Consider the following 20,146-nt stretch of genomic DNA (forward strand, 5'->3'; position numbering starts at 1 on the left):
CTAGCCTGGGGAAAGTGAACCAGCCTTGCATCATCCTCATCCCCCGCCGGCTGTGGTGGAGCTGCGGGGGGGCTTTCCGCATGGCTCTCAAACGCGATTTGCCTAGATTATTCTCGTGAGTTGTGGACTCGTGTAGGCGTATTGATTTTGAGTTGTTTCATCAATGTGGACGTGCAACTGGTACAAGTTGCAACAACCTTTGCAGGGAACTATGGCATAACATTTATTCCACTTTGCGTGCTCAGCCTCAGAGTCATTTCCCTCTCTGTTAACCACACTTTGAAGATCTCTTCGACATCACTCGCTCCGCGGCGGTGAGCGGTCGCTGAATGCACAGAACAGTGGGCGTATCCTCCCCGACCCCACACACTCCTTTAGGTGGGGTGACGTCACCTCAGGCTCTGCTTGCATGCAGGCACATTGCACAGACACAGCGGAGCTAAATGACGACTGATGAGAACCGTTTGGGGAACCGTTAATAAAAAAACTATGGAACCGGCTCCGGATCCGCAATGTCGGAACCGGGTCTGAAATGGACCCGGTTCCGAATCCCAACCCTAGTCACGTGATGCTAACCAGCCAATCAGAATGAAGTATTGGGACTACCCGTTTTAGAATACTGAATTGCAGGTGCTGCCAAATAAGTATAATTACTAGGCTACCTCATGCCAGTCAGTTACGCAAATATATATCAGGTCAGATCAATTAGCAGAGCGGAGCAGCTTCTCACTCTGCAGCTCTTTACTTACTTTAACCCATTCTGACCTGAGATCAGATTCATACCAGGTTTCCACTGGACACACACTGGTCTGATTAACCCATTCTGACCTGAGATCAGATTCATAGGAGGTTTCCACTGGACACACACACTGGTCTGATTAACCCATTCTGACCTGAGATCAGATTCATAAGAGGTTTCCACTGGATACACACTGGTCTGATTAACCCATTCTGACCTGAGATCAGATTAAAAAAAATGTCAGTCGTTCTTCGATTTTTCAAAAATAGCAGACCTACAAGCTCGCTATGAGCTTGTAGATCTGCTATTTTTCAATAGCTAAAGCATAACATGATGCTGACACCAAAATGGGTTTCCGTTCAGAATGGATTAATAATATTAATATGACATAGTGTTGGATCTCCATTCTCCAGACAAACAAACCTTGGGTTATATTTATTGGATTTATTTAATTCTTCTTTCTTCAAACCATGGCACGAGCCACGAGGTAAGAAACTATATAATTATTCACTGTTCGCACAGCGCCCATAGGCAGGCGTTCTTAATCTCACTGTTCGCACAGCGCCCATAGGCAGGCGTTCTTAATCTCACTGTTCGCACAGCGCCCATAGGCAGGTGTTCTTAATCTCACTGTTCGCACAGCGCCCATAGGCAGGTGTTCTTAATCTCACTGTTCGCACAGCGCCCATAGGCAGGTGTTCTTAATCTCACTGTTCGCACAGCGCCCATAGGCAGGTGTTCTTAATCTCACTGTTCGCACAGCGCCCATAGGCAGGTGTTCTTAATCTCACTGTTCGCACAGCGCCCATAGGCAGGTGTTCTTAATCTCACTGTTCGCACAGCGCCCATAGGCAGGTGTTCTTAATCTCACTGTTCGCACAGCGCCCATAGGCAGGTGTTCTTAATCTCACTGTTCGCACAGCACCCATAGGCAGGTGTTCTTAATCTCATTCCCATCAAAGTAGCCTATAGCCTATACCACACTAACTTTGTGATCAACCTTCTTAATGTGCATATTTTATTTGTAAAAAGGAACACTGTATTAACTAAGACATGGCAGTATAATATTGGTGCAAAATGGAAATATGTAATATGAGAGAGAGAGAGAGAGAGAGAGAGAGAGAGAGAGAGAGACTATTGCTTAGAGAGAGAGAGAGAGAGAGAGAGAGAGAGAGAGAGACAATTGCTATTGCTTACAGAGAGAGAGAGAGAGAGGGAGAGATAATTGCTATTGCTTACAGAGAGAGAGAGAGAGAGAGAGAGAGAGGGAGAGATAATTGCTATTGCTTACAGAGAGAGAGAGAGATAATTGCTATTGCTTACAGAGAGAGAGAGAGAGAGAGATAATTGCTATTGCTTACAGAGAGAGAGAGAGAATTGCTATTGCTTACACAGAGAGAGAGAGAGAATTGCTATTGCTTACAGAGAGAGAGAGAGAGAATTGCTATTGCTTACAGAGAGAGAGAGAGAGAGAGAGACGTAAAAGCCGTTCCATTTCAAAGACATCACCGTCTCTCAGGCGCGTTCGCACAACCAAAAAAAGCGTCTCTGTCTCTGAGAGTTTATATTATAGTCAGTTACCGTAAGGCTACTTATATTAGTGCAGGAAAGAGACAATAAATCCCGCTTTGGAGAAGATGTGCTCCGAAGGGGTTGTATAGTGGCAGGGAATCAGGCACGGATAGAATCCTCTTCGCTAAATTATAGGTGCCAACTTTGCATGACGTGGTCACATTATTCACAGAGGTCGTGGACTTCTTTGCATCACGTGGCACATTATTCACAGAGGTCGTGGACTTCTTTGCATGACGTGGCACATTATTCACAGAGGTCGTGGACTTCTTTGCATGACGTGGCACATTATTCACAGAGGTCGTGGACTTCTTTGCATGACGTGGCACATTATTCACAGAGGTCGTGGACTTCTTTGCATGACGTGGCACATTATTCACAGAGGTCGTGGACTTCTTTGCATGACGTGGCACATTATTCACAGAGGTCGTGGACTTCTTTGCATGACGTGGCACATTATTCACAGAGGTCGTGGACTTCTTTGCATCACGTGGCACATTATTCACAGAGGTCGTGGACTTCTTTGCATCACGTGGCACATTATTCACAGAGGTCGTGGACTTCTTTGCATGACGTGGCACATTATTCACAGAGGTCGTGGACTTCTTTGCATGACGTGGCACATTATTCACAGAGGTCGTGGACTTCTTTGCATGACGTGGCACATTATTCACAGAGGTCGTGGACTTCTTTGCATGACGTGGCACATTATTCACAGAGGTCGTGGACTTCTTTGCATGACGTGGCACATTATTCACAGAGGTCGTGGACTTCTTTGCATGACGTGGCACATTATTCACAGAGGTCGTGGACTTCTTTGCATGACGTGGCACATTATTCACAGAGGTCGTGGACTTCTTTGCATGACGTGGCACATTATTCACAGAGGTCGTGGACTTCTTTGCATGACGTGGCACATTATTCACAGAGGTCGTGGACTTCTTTGCATGACGTGGCACATTATTCACAGAGGTCGTGGACTTCTTTGCATATTTTAAAATGCAACCATGACACTTTTGACTTCTTCTTCCTGCGTGGAGCTCTGGACGGCGTTACTGTAGCTGCTTGACTTCCTTGTTTATCCCATTCTGAACGGGAACCCCTTTTGGTGTTAGCATCATGTTATGCTTTAGCTATTGAAAAATAGCAGATCTACAAGCTCATAGCGCGCCACCGAGTGGCGCGCTACGAGCTTGTAGGTCTGCTATTTTTTTTTTAATCGAAGAACGACTGACATTTTATAGAATCTGATCTCAGGTCAGAATGGGTTAATCAGACCCAGTGTGTGTCCAGTGGAAAGTGGAAACCTCGTATGAATCTGATCTCAGGTCAGAATGGGTTAACACAAGGAAGCTCTTAGAAGGAAGTGAAGTGGTCACGTGACTGGGCTGCGCCATGACACTTTCATGGACACTTTCATGGGAGCCAAATAAACTCACACCGGAAGTGCAATGAATACATGGCAGTGAATGGAGCCGGCTGGACCAGCTCATAACAAACATTATTCATGAACCATTGAGACCTTTTTGTAAAGTAATCACTTCTGGAAAATAACAGAAGACATAATTATCACAGGTTGTTTTCTAATCACTTCCTTTTCGATGTGCACAGAGTGCACAGTATATCATTTTATCTGAGGATCTAAACAGCAGCAGGTATATCGTTTCTGCCTCCGAAGTATCGCGAGATTTGGCTGCCAGACAGGAAACGGTGGGAAGTCTCGCGATACTTTGTACTTTATGGTATCTCTATTTTTATAGAGATATACCATACCTCTATAAAGAATTACACAGTGTACACATCGAATAACAACACAGCAGACCATACCTCTATAAACATTACACAGTGTACACATCGAATAACAACACAGCAGACCATACCTCTATAAACATTACACAGTGTACACATCGAATAACAACACAGCAGACAGTAATGTGTTACATGTCTTCTGTTCGTTTCCAGAAGTGATTACTTTACAAAAGGTCTCAATTGTTCATAAATAATGTTTGTTCATGAGCTGGTCACTATGAGCTCTCATTGGCTCCAGTGTTCATGAGCTGGTCACTGAGCTCTCATTGACTCCAGTGTTCATGAGCTGGTCACTATGAGCTCTCATTGACTCCAGTGTTCATGAGCTGGTCACTGAGCTCTCATTGGCTCCAGTGTTCATGAGCTGGTCACTGAGCTCTCATTGACTCCAGTGTTCATGAGCTGGTCACTGAGCTCTCATTGGCTCCAGTGTTCATGAGCTGGTCACTGAGCTCTCATTGACTCCAGTGTTCATGAGCTGGTCACTGAGCTCTCATTGGCTCCAGTGTTCATGAGCTGGTCACTGAGCTCTCATTGGCTCCAGTGCATTCTGCCAAACTTCCGGGTGTAGTTTGGCTCCCATGAAAGTGTCATGGCGCAGCCCAGTCACGTGACCACTTCACTTCCTTCTCAGAGCTTCCTTGGTTTAACACGTGAGGACGGAGGAGGCTCTGCGAGGCGCCAGCATGGCTCGCGGACCAGAATGGGCCGTCTCGCGGACCAAAAGGGGCCGCTTTTTTTTTAATGACTATTCGATTCAAAGTTTCAAAATCGATTCCCGTGCGTATCGATTGAACGTCGATTAATGGAGTAGTAGATTTATTCCATGGATGTTAACGCTTCGCTCCGTAAAGGTCCAATCTGTATGTCATTTAATCCATTCTGACCTGAGATCAGATTCATACGAGGTTTCCGCCGGACACACACTGGTCTGATGAACCCATTCTGACCTGAGATCAGATTCTAAAAATGTCAGTCGCTCTTCGATTTTTCAAAAATAGCAGACCTACAAGCTCGTATCGCGCCACTCGGTGGCGCGATATGAGCTTGTAGATCTGCTATTTTTCAATAGCTAAAGCATAACATGATGCTGACACCAAAACGTTTTGGTGTCGGCATCACGTTATGCTTTAGCTATTGGAAAATAGCAGATCTGCTATTTTTGAAAAATCGAAGAACGACTGACATTTTTTAGAATCTGATCTCAGGTCAGAATGGGTCAATCAGACCAATGTGTGTCCAGTGGAAACCTCGTATGAATCTGATCTCAGGTCAGAATGGGTTAAAATGGATAGTGAATGATCATACCATCAATATGACCAGGATAGTGAATGATAGTTCATATCATGATTTGATTTCCGATCCAAACGTTTATCGTTTTGTGGAACTTCAGACGACCCGCTTGGCTTGAACTAAATTATCTAAACCTTTCTTGCTCTGTGTGTGTGTGTGTGTGTGTGTGTGTGTGTGTGTGTGTGTGTGTGTGTGTGTGTGTGTCTGTGTCTGTGTGTGTGATTCTGTGTCTGTGTGTGTGTGTTCAGACTCCAGCGTGGCTTGAACAGATGATCGCTCACACCACATGGAGAGATCTGTTCTACAAGCTGGCCGAAGCCCATCCTGACTGCCTGATGCTCAACTTCACTGTTAAGGTACGCACGCACGCACGCACGGCACGCACACACAGCACGCACGCACACACAGCACGCATGCACACACGCACAGCACGCACGCACACACAGCACGCACGCACACACGCACACACAGCACGCACTGTAGGCTCGGGTATGGGCACTGATGACACGCCGCCAGCACCCGCAGCGTCCCAAGCGGGAATCGAACCAAGCGGGAATCGAACCCAGGAGCCTACAATGTGACGTCATTTGGCTCTGTAGAGCCTACAATGTGACGTCATTCGGCTCTGTAGAGCCTACAATGTGACGTCATTTGGCTCTGTAGAGCCTACAATGTGACGTCATTTGGCTCTGTAGAGCCTACAATGTGACGTCATTTGGCTCTGTCAGCACGCCCCATGTGTCACTCCCAACAGCTCTAAGAACGAGGCACGGCAGTTCTTCCTCACCGGGGTATTCATCGTCTCTCACACAATTCACCCTACGTTGTCAGACGGCTGCAACTACAGCATTAAACTCGGCACGGTGGCACAGTCGGTAGTGCTGTCGCCTCACAGCTATAGAAGGTCCTGGGTTCGATTCCCGCTTGGGACACTGCGGGTGCTGGCGGCGTGTCATCAGTGCCCATACCCGAAGGCGGGGTTGGCGAAAGGGCCTTTCTGTGTGGAGTTTGCATGTTCTCCACGTGTCCCCTAGGGTAGGTACCCTCACATGTTCTCCCCGTGTCCCCTAGGGCAGGGGTCTGCAACCTTTTTTAAATGAAGTGTCATGTTTTTATTTTCTCGATCGTCAGTGTGCCATATCCACATTAATTAATTGTAATGACACCACGTGAAAGATTCCAACATATTTTGCTTGTCCACAAATAAAGTTTTTCCTTATTTTTAAATATTTTCTTTCACGTTGTTATAATGATCATTAGAGTCAGGGCAGTAACAGAGTTCAGTTTGAATGAATGTAGAATGCAGGATGTAATTTACACACAAATGTGAGGGACTTTATTTGACTGCATTTTTTTAAATGGTTTATTTAAAACTCTCTCACACACTTGCCAGTGTGCCAGTGATCACCCTCCTTTGTGCCAATGTTGGCACTGGTGCCTAAGGTTGCCTACCCCTGCCCTAGGGTAGGTACCCTCACATGTTCTCCCCGTGTCCCCTAGGGTAGGTACCCTCACATGTTCTCCCCGTGTCCCCTAGGGTAGGTACCCTCACATGTTCTCCCCGTGTCCCCTAGGGTAGGTACCCTCACATGTTCTCCCCGTGTCCCCTAGGGTATGTACCCTCACATGTTCTCCCCGTGTCCCCTAGGGTATGTACCCTCACATGTTCTCCCCGTGTCCCCTAGGGTAGGTACCCTCACATGTTCTCCCCGTGTCCCCTAGGGTAGGTACCCTCACATGTTCTCCCCGTGTCCCCTAGGGTAGGTACAATGAAGAGAGGAGAGTCCTTCATCAGGTGATGAAGGACGTTCACGGCCGAAACGTTGTGTATTAATTATGGTGTTTTGAATAAAAAGCAAACACCTTGGAGCAAATCTGTGTGCGGACTCTCCTCTCTTCATTGTACTTACCTTAGTCCAGCACCAGACAAGAACTGGATGTGCGCTAGCCACCTACCTTTTACCCCTAGGGTAGGTACCCTCACATGTTCTCCCCGTGTCCCCTAGGGTAGGTACCCTCACATGTTCTCCCCGTGTCCCCTAGGGTAGGTACCCTCACAAAAAACATGCAGTAATCCTGGTCTCTAAACTGCCTCCCCCTGGCCAGCCGGGGCGCCTGATGGAGGGGAAAGGAACTGGTTGGAATAACGTGTTCCTTCCACGCGCTACGTCCAACCAGGGAAACTCCCCCCTGTCAGGTGTAAAGGAGCAACTTGGACACTCAGGCATGAAGGAAGCATTAGTTCATGTCCGTTGCTCTCCCCTTGTCCCCCATATATGGGGACTAGGTTAGTCTCCCCTTGTCCCCCATATATGGGGACTAGGTTAGTCTCCCCTTGTCCCCCATATATGGGGACTAGGTTGGTCTCCCCTTGTCCCCCATATATGGGGACTAGGTTAGTCTCCCCTTGTCCCCCATATATGGGGACTAGGTTGGTCTCCCCTTGTCCCCCATATATGGGGACTAGGTTGGTCTCCCCTTGTCCCCCATATATGGGGACTAGGTTGCTCTCCCCTTGTCCCCCATATATGGGGACTAGGTTGCTCTCCCCTTGTCCCCCATATATGGGGACTAGGTTGGTCTCCCCTTGTCCCCCATATATGGGGACTAGGTTGCTCTCCCCTTGTCCCCCATATATGGGGACTAGGTTGGTGGAGGGTGTGTAGAGCCCAGGATCACATTAGATGATTGACACAGGGGTGAAAAATGGGTTACAAAATCGTGGGATAAAAATAATATATATATAAAAAAAGAATTGAACATTCAGATTAGAACCAAACAGAAACAGTTCCCATGCCTTCACTTTAACCCATTTAGGCCTGACGTCGAAACAGGAGATCACCTGTAACGGTGTTGTATTGTGGGTGTTGTAGTTGATATCAGACGCAGGCTACCAGGCTCAGATCACCAGTGCATTGTGGGTGTTGTAGTTGATTTCAGACGCAGGCTACCAGGGGGGAGATCACCAGTGCATTGTGGGTGTTGTAGTTGATTTCAGACGCAGTCAGATCACCAGTGCATTGTGGGTGTTGTAGTTGATTTCAGACGCAGTCAGATCACCAGTGCATTGTGGGTGTTGTAGTTGATTTCAGACGCAGGCTACCAGGGGGAGATCACCAGTGCATTGTGGGTGTTGTAGTTGATTTCAGACGCAGTCAGATCACCAGTGCATTGTGGGTGTTGTAGTTGATTTCAGACGCAGGCTACCAGGGGGAGATCACCAGTGCATTGTGGGTGTTGTAGTTGATTTCAGACGCAGTCAGATCACCAGTGCATTGTGGGTGTTGTAGTTGATTTCAGACGCAGTCAGATCACCAGTGCATTGTGGGTGTTGTAGTTGATTTCAGACGCAGGCTACCAGGGGGAGATCACCAGCGTGTCCACAGCCTGTCAGCAGCTGGAGGTGTTCTCCAGGGTTCTGAGGACGTCTCTGGCCACGCTGCTGGACGGAGGAGAGGACCACCTGGAGAAGAACCTCCCGGAGTTCGCAGTAAGGCTCGCACGCACACACACACGCACGCACGCAACACACACACAACACACAACACACAACACACGCACGCAACACACACACAACACACAACACACAACACACAACACACACACAACACACACGCACGCTCAACACGCACGCACGTACGCACGCACCAGCATGTTTTCTTAAAGCAGTGTTTCTCAAAGATTTTCATGACACTTTCTGTGATTGTCATTTCATGGGTTAAAACTAGTAGCTCAAATAGTAAATACAACTGTTTGATCTTATATCGTCTCTCTCTCTCTCTCTCTCTCTCTCTCTCTCTCTCTCTCTCTCTCCCCGTGCGTGTGTGTGTGTGTGTGTGTGTGTGTGTGTGTGTGTGTGTGTGTGCGTGTGCGTGTGCGTGTGCGTGTGCGTGCGTGCGTGCGTGTGTGTGTGTGCGTGTCCTGCAGAAGATGGTGTGTCATGGGGAACACACATACCTGTTCGCTCAGGCCATGATGTCCATCCTGTCTCAGGAGGAACAGGGAGGTTCTGCCATGAGGAGGATCGGGCAGGAGGTCCAGAGGTCAGCGCACCAGAGGTACTACCCCCCCTACACCCCCCCCCCTACACCCCTACACCACCCCTACACCCCCCTACACCCCCACAGGAGGTCCAGAGGTCAGCGCACCAGAGGTACTACCCCCCCCTACACCCCCCCCCTACACCCCGTGCAGATGAAAGCAGATGAAACGGTTACGGCACATTGAATAATATGTTGGTATAGATAGATAGCTTTATTGTCATTCAGCAGATACATAAAATGCATAAGAGAACGAAATGTCCTCTGAAGCAACACATTGTTCTGGAATTGCTGCCCCCAACACTGTAGAATGCACTCCCCCAAAACGCTGTTCCCCCTAAAAAAAGTTGTTTTTAATTTGTAATATCCATTTGAGTATTCATATACCTGCATTACTGCACGTTCATCCGTTGGTCTTGATCAAGCAGCCTACCACCAACGTTGTATAAGCTACTGTAGTCACTATTCATTGATTCACCAAAATAACAAAATCCATTTGAAAATAAATATCACTGCTCTCGGGGCGAATATTGATATGCGGTTAAAATGTGATTAATTTAGATTAATTAATTACAAAGCCTCTAATTCGATTAACATTTTTTCATCTGGGAGCACTTTGACTAAATCAGTGTATTTTCTCCATCTACAGAAGAAACATGAAGCCAAACAAATAATGTACTGCATGTATTGCATTTCTATTACAATAGGAATACAGTTATTAATTTTGCATTCTCAAACGGGTAGTCCCAATACATAGCTCCGTAAGGGAGCGGTTTCACCACTCAAAGAATCTTCAAAAAACTGAAGATAAGACTATAACTGGAGATTGGAGAACCTGATTTGGACATGATCTGATGCAGGACAATGTCACTATGACAGAAAGAGAAGATGGATGGGTCTGTTGCCACATTCATTCACCCCATAATCTCAGTGGAAATTGGGGAATATGTTAAAAAGTCTGAAAACTGGAATGTGGGAAAATGCCTTATTTTTACATTTTCTTAGTTCAAACACATCTGTGGGCTCTCTCTCTCTCTCTCTCTCTCTGTCTCTGTCTCTGTCTCTGTCTCTGTCTCTGTCTCTCTCTCTCTCTCTCTCTCTCTCTCTGTCTCTGTCTCTGTCTCTGTCTCTGTCTCTGTCTCTGTCTCTGTCTCTGTCTCTGTCTCTGTCTCTCTCTCTCTCTCTCTGTCTCTGTCTCTGTCTCTCTCTCTCTGTCTCTCTCTCTGTCTCTGTCTCTGTCTCTGTCTCTGTCTCTCTCTCTGTCTCTGTCTCTCTCTCTCTCTCTCTCTGAACAGAAACAAGTCGCGATGCGGCCCCTCCCCCTTCACTTCACACACACACACACACACACACACACACACACACACACACACACACACGACTTTGTCCCTATAATGTGCACGGGCTACTGGCACCGTTCCACTTCCTCATATCACGCAAGAGACGCCACACACCAGTATAGAAGAGAGATAGTCACTTTACTCGCTTGTTGTAACTTGTGGGGGCTATAGGCCTAATTGTCTTCCATGAAAGATATTTCTTAGCGATGTTAAACTCTGCATGGCTCATTTCCATGCGTCACACAGTCAGGGACCCTGCTGACGGTCTGGTCCACTGGTTACCCTCCTCCTGCAGATAACAGCGCTGCATCATCTCATGCACATCGGCTATTGTTAAGGCGGTCCCGAACATTCAGGGTTCGAATGTTTGCTAATAATGCATGTGAAATGTGTGGTAAAGGGTTAATCCATTCTGAACGGGAACCTATTTTGGTGTTAGCATCATGTCGTGCTTTAGCTATTGAAAAATAGCAGATCTACAAGCTCATACGAGCTTGTACGTCTGCTATTTTTGAAAAATCGAAGAACGACTGACATTTTTAGAATCTGATCCCAGGTCAGAATGGGGTTAATCAGACCAGTGTGTGTCCAGTGGAAAACTCGTATGAATCTGATCTCAGGTCAGAATGGGTTAAATTGCGTGACTGTCACACTCAAAGGGTGAGACTTGGCAGCCCTGGCCGTAGATCTCTCACCGTTTGGGGGCCGCATTGGAACGGGATCATCATGAAGTCGTCTCTCTCTCTCTGTGTGTGTGTGTGTGTGTGTGTGTGTGTGTGTGTGTGTGTGGGGGCGGGCTGTCCCCGAACATTCAGGGTTCGAATGTTCGCTCGTTAGTGTTGGCACTCGAATCTTAATTTATGGCCTTGAACCATTCGTTTTTTTTATTATAATGTTTTATTATTATAAAAAAAAATCAGAAATATCTCTCGGCGAGAATGCGATATGCATATGAGTACTATGTTCATGCTGTGTTTACTGCATGGGCAGAAGAGACTAACACAGTGACACACACACACACACACACACACACAGTGACACACACACTATGCCCACTTCACTTCAATGCGCTTCTGAGAGTACACAGGTGAAACAAATGAATGAACGAGTGACGGCTAACGAGCATCTAAGGCTCTGGAGCAAGCTACACTGCTGAGACAATGGGAAGCGTTTTTGATCATACGACAAAATATATGGACAGTTGTAGCTACAGGTAGCTACTCACAATTACCATGTTTTGGGGGCTGCTTGAAAAGTCTGGTGCAGACTTTCGCTGAGCACAGCAGCAGTGTGTGTGTGTGTGTGTGTGTGTGTGTGTGTGTGTGTTAGGAGAGACGCGCTGCGCTCTGATCATGTTCAAGAGAGATATCTGGTGTTGTCATTATAGCGAAGTAAAGACGGTTGTATCCACACTCAAAATGCACACCTTCCCGGTCGGCCAACCCGGTAGCAACCCTCACCAACCCCTGATGAACTTAACCATTATTTCACTGATAGTCTTAGCCATGGTTCATGACTCTCGTATTCATACGAGAGTCATGAAGAAACTTCACCCAACACCAAACATTCAGATTTCAAATATAAAGTACTCACAAAGTGTCCCACGGGTGTTAGTTAGTTGCTGCTCCAGCGATTAGAATTTCTGCATCCCGCGTTGTTTAATAAAAAGCATTTTTATCCGAGCTGTTATTTTGCCATTGGCTTTCAACTACGCGCCCCTATCGGTCGGGAGGAGGGTGGCACTCGGTGTGTTCGATATAGGTACGCTGACCGCCCTGCCAATACAGACTAATAGGCGAGTGCGCTCCCGGTGTGCAACTGTGGATTTCCCAAACGAACCCCGTTTGAAAAAAGTAGCCGGGGAGCTTTAGTCCTAAAATAAGGGCTAGGGTACAGCCTTAGTGTGTGTGTGTGTGTGTGTGTGTGTGTGTGTGTGTGTGTGTGTGTGTGTGTGTGTGTGTGTGTGTGTGTGTGTGTGTGTGTGTGTGTGTGTGTGTGTGTGTGTGTGTGTGTGTGTGTGTGTGTGTGTGTGTGCGTAAACCTGACTGAGGCAGAGTCAGAGAAGGGAACGCAAGCAGCGCGAAATCATTTTGTCTGTTGCGTGATTGGCTTGTTGGTTAAGGCCAGGCGGGGCCACATTTTGGCCCGCGGGCCTTGACTCTGACACCCATGTTCTATCTAAATGAAGGCAACAGGTTAAAACACATGCTAATCGCCCACAATGCCATGTGTTGTTCCCAGAGGTCACGACGCCAGTCAGATCACCCTGGCCCTGGGCACGGCCGCGGCGTACCCCCGGGCCTGCCAGGCGCTGGGCGCCATGCTGTCCAGAGGCGCTCTGAACCCCGCCGACATCACCGTCCTCTTCAAGATGTTCAGCAGCATGGACCCTCCTCCCGTTGAGCTGGTGAGTTACCACAACTCCAGGGGTCCAAACACCACAACCCTGGGGACCCCCAGGGGTCCTTGAGGGAGTTCCAGGGGGTCCCACGGGTGCAGTACTTAGTTTAGACAGTTTTTGGTTTAGACTAGTCATTGGTTTAGACTATAGTCATTAGTCCTACAACTACAACCTATCTCAAACCCTCACCCTAAACCTAACCTCCCACGGGGCAGCACACCTAAACCTAACCTTAACCCATGTCTAACCAATGACTAGTCTAACCCTAACCTCCCACGGGGCAGCACACCTAAACCTAACCTTAACCCATGTCTAACCAATGACTAGTCTAACTAAGTATGCACCCCGGTCCCACAGCTAAATGACAGTTTGGAACCAAATGGACCCTTACGGGTCTGTAACTCTGAGAGTGTACAAATGGAACCAAATGAGAATCACTGCTAGAGCCGCAGAAATCTTCTCTTATGGGGGGTCCCTGGCATAACTTTTCACATGGGGGGTCCCTGGCATAACTTTTCACATGGGGGGTCCCTGGCATAGCTGTTCACATGGGGGGTCCCTGGCATAGCTGTTCACATGGGGGGTCCCTGGCATAGCTGTTCACATGGGGGGTCCCTGGCATAGCTTTTCACATGGGGGGTCCCTGGCATAGCTGTTCACATGGGGGGTCCCTGGCATAGCTGTTCACATGGGGGGTCCCTGGCATAGCTGTTCACATGGGGGGTCCCTGGCATAGCTGTTCACATGGGGGGTCCCTGGCATAGCTTTTCACATGGGGGGTCCCTGGCATAGCTGTTCACATGGGGGGTCCCTGGCATAGCTGTTCACATGGGGGGTCCCTGGCATAGCTGTTCACATGGGGGGTCCCTGGCATAGCTTTTCACATGGGGGGTCCCTGGCATAGCTGTTCACATGGGGTGTCCCTGGCATAGCTTTTCACATGGGGCGTCCCCTGGCATAGCTGTTCACATGGGGGGTCCCTGGCATAGCTTTTCACATGGGGGGTCCCTGGCATAGCTGTTCACATGGGGGGTCCCTGGCATAGCTGTTCACATGGGGGGTCCCCTGGCATAGCTGTTCACATGGGGGGTCCCTGGCATAGCTGTTCACATGGGGGGTCCCTGGCATAGCTGTTCACATGGGGGGTCCCTGGCATAGCTGTTCACATGGGGGGTCCCTGGCATAGCTGTTCACATGGGGGGTCCCTGGCATAGCTGTTCACATGGGGGGTCCCTGGCATAGCTGTTCACATGGGGGGTCCCTGGCATAGCTGTTCACATGGGGGGTCCCTGGCATAGCTTTTCACATGGGGGGTCCCTGGCATAGCTGTTCACATGGGGGGTCCCTGGCATAGCTGTTCACATGGGGGGTCCCTGGCATAGCTTTTCACATGGGGGGTCCCCTGGCATAGCTGTTCACATGGGGGGTCCCTGGCATAGCTTTTCACATGGGGGGTCCCTGGCATAGCTGTTCACATGGGGGGTCCCTGGCATAGCTGTTCACATAGGGGGTCCCTGGCATAGCTGTTCACATGGGGGGTCCCTGGCATAGCTGTTCACATGGGGGGTCCCTGGCATAGCTTTTCACATGGGGGTCCGTGGCATAGCTTTTCACATGGGGGGTCCCTGGCATAGCTTTTCACATGGGGGGTCACTGGCATAGCTTTTCACATGGGGGGTCCCTGGCATAGCTTTTCACATGGGGGTCCCTGGCATAGCTGTTCACATGGGGGGTCCCTGGCATAGCTGTTCACATGGGGGTCCGCGGGCTAATACATTTGGGGGTCCGTGACATGATAATGTTTGGGAACCACTGTTAGTTAGGTACATAGACTTCTATTGGCGAAGAGTGACAAAGTCCTGGACCGGAAGTAGGCAGAATGCACTGGAGCTTTACTGATCTTAAATCCCTTGTTTTAGTAATAGTACAACATAAACATTAAAGAGACTTCAGTAGTCACTGTGCAATACTTTAAAACATATAAAATAGTTTATAGCTTACGCATGTTTCATGATAAATGCTTTTATGTGATGTATTCCCATGCTTTTGTTCTTGCTTAATGTAAATCGCTCTGGATTAAGAGCGTCTGATAAATGCCTAAATTGTAAATTGTAAATTGGTAGTTGCAGTTTTCTAGACCTGTCCATGAGGTCTAGACCTGTTCATGAGGTCTAGAAGAGGTCTAGACCTGTTCATGAGGTCTAGAAGAGGTCTAGACCTGTTCATGAGGTCTAGACCTGTTCATGAGGTCTAGACCTGTGCATGAGGTCTAGACCTGTTCATGAGGTCTCTGTGGTTTCAGATCCGGGTCCCAGCCTTCCTGGACCTGTTCATGCAGTCTCTCTTCAAGCCGGGGTCAAAGATCAACCAGGACCACAAACACAAATACATCCACATCCTGGCCTACGCCGCTAGCGTGGTGGAGACCTGGAAGAAGGTAATATTACCAACTAGAACACTCTGTCGAGTGCATACTTGCTTGTTGCACACTAGTAGGCCATAAATGGCCAACTAGTGCGCAAGCAGAGCGCGCAAGTACTTTCGACCGCTGTAAACTGTCAAATCTCAGTATATCTGTGAAGGAACGTTTGAAATGTCTAATTATTAGGTGTAACTATTTCCCACCTACCTACTTTATGCATATAAACACCTAGTATTATTAAGTATGGTTCAAGTTTCTATCTATATAAGAAATACAGTTTTATCGATGTAGATATATTCTGGATCCCTTTTTAGTTTTTCAAAGAAAAATAAATCATTGATATGTGATGAAAACAAAGGTATATAAACTGAATTAAAATATATTATACAGTATAATTATTTTATTATTTATTGTAAATTGTCAATTGTTTTGGACTATAGTGATATTAATACTAAATCATGATCAGAGTAATATGTGTCTCTAACTTCAATTTCTGTAATAATACTGTCACATTTGTTAAAATATACATGATCTAAAATACTTCCGTAGTTGGATTTGTATTTAATTGTTTAAAGCCTAATCTTGACAAGAAGGTGACTTAAGACATACGTATACATATGCATATACTATATAGAGTATGTAGTTGTAAGTTGATTAGCGGTATACTGTGGTTACTTTGTGCCAAAAACCGTGACAGCCAACCCGCCATTTGATGCGTATGCAAATAAAACAGCAGATTTGTGCCTGGTTTGCTGGGACCAGATTACATAAATGACCATATTTCTTACGTCATCATTTAGAGCTAGTCATACATATACACACCACGTACTCTTATTGGCATACGCATAAAATGGCGGGTTGGCTGTCGCGGTGAACGATGACCGGGCGAAATTATTACTTGCGCGCTCTGCTTGCTCAAGTATTAATATTACTACTACTAATAATAATACTACTGGAACACATGCTGGCCTACGCCGCTAGCGTGGTGGAGACATGGGAGAAGGTAATATTACTACTAATAATAATATTACTACTAATAATAATATTACTACTACTAATAATAATATTACTACTACTAATAATATTACTACTACTAATAATAATATTACTACTAATAATAATATTACTACTACTACTAATACTGCTACTGGAACAAAGTATTTTCAGATGGGGGTCGGCAGACCAAATACAGACAATTCTGGTGAAATGGTTTGAGCAGCGCTGACATAGAAAACGGTCAAGAATTATTTTTCTGATCTCAGGTGGAAATGGGTTAACGCAGCGTCTGGTAGGGCTGATCTGAGATCAGGTTAACACAGCGTCTGGTAGGGCTGATCTGAGATCAGGTTAACACAGCGTCTGGTAGGGCTGATCTGAGATCAGGTTAACACAGCGTCTGGTAGGGCTGATCTCAGGTGGAAATGGGTTAACGCAGCGTCTGGTAGGGCTGATCTGAGATCAGGTTAACACAGCGTCTGGTAGGGCTGATCTCAGGTGGAAATGGGTTAACGCAGCGTCTGGTAGGGCTGATCTGAGATCAGGTTAACACAGCGTCTGGTAGGGCTGATCTCAGGTGGAAATGGGTTAACACACCGTCTGGTAGGGCTGATCTGAGATCAGGTTAACACAGTGTCTGGTAGGGCTGATCTCAGGTGGAAATGGGTTAACGCAGCGTCTGGTAGGGCTGATCTGAGATCAGGTTAACACAGCGTCTGGTAGGGCTGCGAATCTTTAGGTGTCCCACGATTCGTTTCGATTCCGATTCTTGGGGTGACGATTCGATTCAAAAACGATCTTTTAGATTTTTCCGATTCTCGATTCTCGATTCTAAAGCAGTTTTTTATTTTTATTAAAAACAATTAAATAGAATTTTAGCATGATCTACTCCAGTCTTCTGGCATGAAAGCAGAGTACATTTAGTAAAAAGCTTGTATACTGTAATTGTAAAGGTTTTATCAACTGAATGATTTAAACACACAAAGGTTAAATCCAAGAGTAAGAACATGTCTCATTTATTTAGCTTGCACAAATTTGAACCAGTACAAAAGTTACAAAATCTCTTCTCACTCAATACCAGAACAATACATTAGTATTAAAACAGGTGTAAAATAAATACAATTGGCAGGCTTAGCTTAGCTGGTAGTAAATGCACTATGCAGAAACCCAGGCCATAATGCATTGCATGCACAGGTAGTACCTGTGCATGTTTTTTTGTTTGTTTTTTGCATTTGATTTTTGAAAAATGAGAATCGATTTTGAATCGGGCGGCATTAGAATCGCGATTCTAACTCGAATCGACAGCCGAATTTGACAGCCCTAGCGTCTGGTGTGTTTCCATTCAGAACAAGAGGGTGAACACCACCATACTGTACTCATACTGTACTCCTGCTGTACTGTGTTTCAGAACAAGAGGGTGAACATCAACAAAGATGAGCTGAAGTCTACGTCTAAAGCCATCGAGACGGTGCATAACCTCTGCTGCAACGAGAACAAGGGCTCTACGGAGCTGGTGGCGGAACTCAGCCCTCTGTACCAGTGTATAAGGTACTCTACTGTACTGTACTCAGCCCTCTGTACCAGTGTATAATAATAATAATAATAAAACTTTATTTGTATAGCACCTTTCATGACATGAAATGCAGCTCAAAGTGCTTTACAGAACAATGGAGAATAAAAGAAAAGCAAGGCAACGACATTAAAAAACAAGCAGTAATGCAATACAGTGAGGACATGAATAACAAAAAATAACAGAGCAATTAAAAGCAATGTTGTAGAAGTGGGTCTTGAGCTGTGCTTTAAAAATGTCTACAGAGGCTGCCTGACGAAGGTACAGTGGGAGCTTGTTCCATGCCGACGGCCCGTAGAAGCAAAAAGCTGCTTCCCCGTATTTTTTAGTTGCCATTTGTTTAGGCAAAGCGAGCAGGCCAGCAGTGGAAGACCTTAGCGGGCGGTTTGGGACATATTTAGGCAGGCAGTCATGTAGGTAGGAAGGTGCGAGACCATTGAGAGCTTTATAGACAAGTAAAATAATTTTAAAATCAATCCTAAAAACAACCGGAAGCCAGTGCAGTGATGCCAAAACTGGAGTAATATGTTCTCTCATCTTAGTTCTAGTTAAAACTCTGGCTGCTGCATTTTGGACAAGTTGTAATCTGTCAGTTGTTTTCTCAGGCAGTCCTGAAAAAAGTGCATTGCAGTAATCAAGCCGAGAAAAAACAAAGGCGTGGATTAGCGTTTTTGCATCGTCCAAGGACAAATAGGCTCTGATTCGTGCAATATTTCTAAGGTGAAAAAAGGCAATCTTGGTAACATGATTAATGTGTGAATTAAAATTCAATTCGGAATCAATAATAACCCCCAGGTTCTTTACTGTACTGTTACTGTCTACAGTCAGGTTGCCAAGTCTGCTTAATATTGATTCTTTCTGCTCACTAGAGCCGATTATGAGAACTTCTGTCTTGTCCTCATTTAGCTTGAGAAAGTTCTCACTCATCCAACATTTGATGCTAGACAGACAGGTAAGCAGCGGGTCTAAAGCACAGGGATCATCTGGAGCCACAGATAGATATAATTGGGTATCATAAGGTACTGTATTCCTACTGTACATACTGTACTCAGCCCTCTGTACCAGTGTATAAGGTGAGCAGGGATGACAAATGATGAAGTCCCTGGACTCCGTTCCCATAGGGGGCGCTAGGTGCAGACTGGACTCCCGTTCCCATTCAGTATTTAAGTCCGACGTCATTTTGTAGTGCTACGTTACGTCCGGGTCCAAGTGGCACCAGCTCCCGTCCGCATCCCATTGTAAATAGAATATCTAAACGCGTGAATCTTTTTAAATTGACGTTATTTTTCAGAAAGGTTAAAATGGGTCTTAATGCTTCCAACTCGAGTAGAATTATTAATGTTTTGTACAAGTGTCCATGACAACAAAAATATATGATGTGGAGACAATAAAGACTATTATTATCATTATTATTGAAGGTGGCAACAGTCCATTTGCTCGGTAAAATATTTCTGGGGTATATTTACAATGTCTGCATGCTTGAGTATGTTGAATCTAGTTTGCATTAATGAGGATTTAGTTGACACAATCAAATAAAATGGCGATAGTATTCCATGTGGGGCAGACGGCCTGTCACAGCCAGATTTATAATAATAATAATATAAACGATATTTTTTTCTTTTAAGGCCAACTTGATCAAATCTCAGGATCTCGTCCCCGGCTACCTGTGCATTTACCCATTAACCCCATTAACCCATTAAATTCATCTGGGGATGTCGGTCTTGGCTACAAAGGAGTTCAATTGAAAATAGGAACCATTTGGGTTTCAGGCCTTTTTAAACAAAAAGCTAAAATGCACATGAGAGACTCCCCCGTTAATGGAAAGACTTTGTATAATACAGAGAGATATATTTTAGTTATTTCTCTGCAAGGTACAAATATAATCCTACCCCCCCCCCCCCAGCTATGGGACGTTATCAGCCCGGTAATGGTCGAGCCCCCTCCAGAGCAGCTTTTAACCCATT

At 46.2% G+C, this 20,146-nt stretch overlaps 2 protein-coding genes across 3 annotated transcripts in view; one reads left to right on the forward strand and one right to left on the reverse strand.

Moving 5' to 3' along the window:
• ctsz (cathepsin Z) overlaps positions 1–20,146 on the reverse strand; it is a 241,514-nt gene that overhangs the window by 63,866 nt on the left and 157,502 nt on the right. The gene's annotated exons all lie outside the window — the stretch shown is intronic.
• nelfcd (negative elongation factor complex member C/D) overlaps positions 1–20,146 on the forward strand; it is a 50,290-nt gene that overhangs the window by 11,820 nt on the left and 18,324 nt on the right. For both annotated transcript variants that reach the window (XM_083789058.1, XM_083789057.1), the window contains 6 exons: positions 5,662–5,769; positions 8,751–8,903; positions 9,341–9,471; positions 13,035–13,200; positions 15,497–15,631; positions 18,021–18,160. In XM_083789058.1, the coding sequence (XP_083645184.1) occupies positions 5,662–5,769; positions 8,751–8,903; positions 9,341–9,471; positions 13,035–13,200; positions 15,497–15,631; positions 18,021–18,160 (833 nt within the window). The remainder of the gene's footprint in view (positions 1–5,661; positions 5,770–8,750; positions 8,904–9,340; positions 9,472–13,034; positions 13,201–15,496; positions 15,632–18,020; positions 18,161–20,146) is intronic.

Source organism: Protomyctophum parallelum (genome assembly GCF_964188405.1).
Source record: "Protomyctophum parallelum genome assembly, chromosome: 18".
NCBI classification, from domain to species: Eukaryota; Metazoa; Chordata; class Actinopteri; order Myctophiformes; family Myctophidae; genus Protomyctophum; species Protomyctophum parallelum.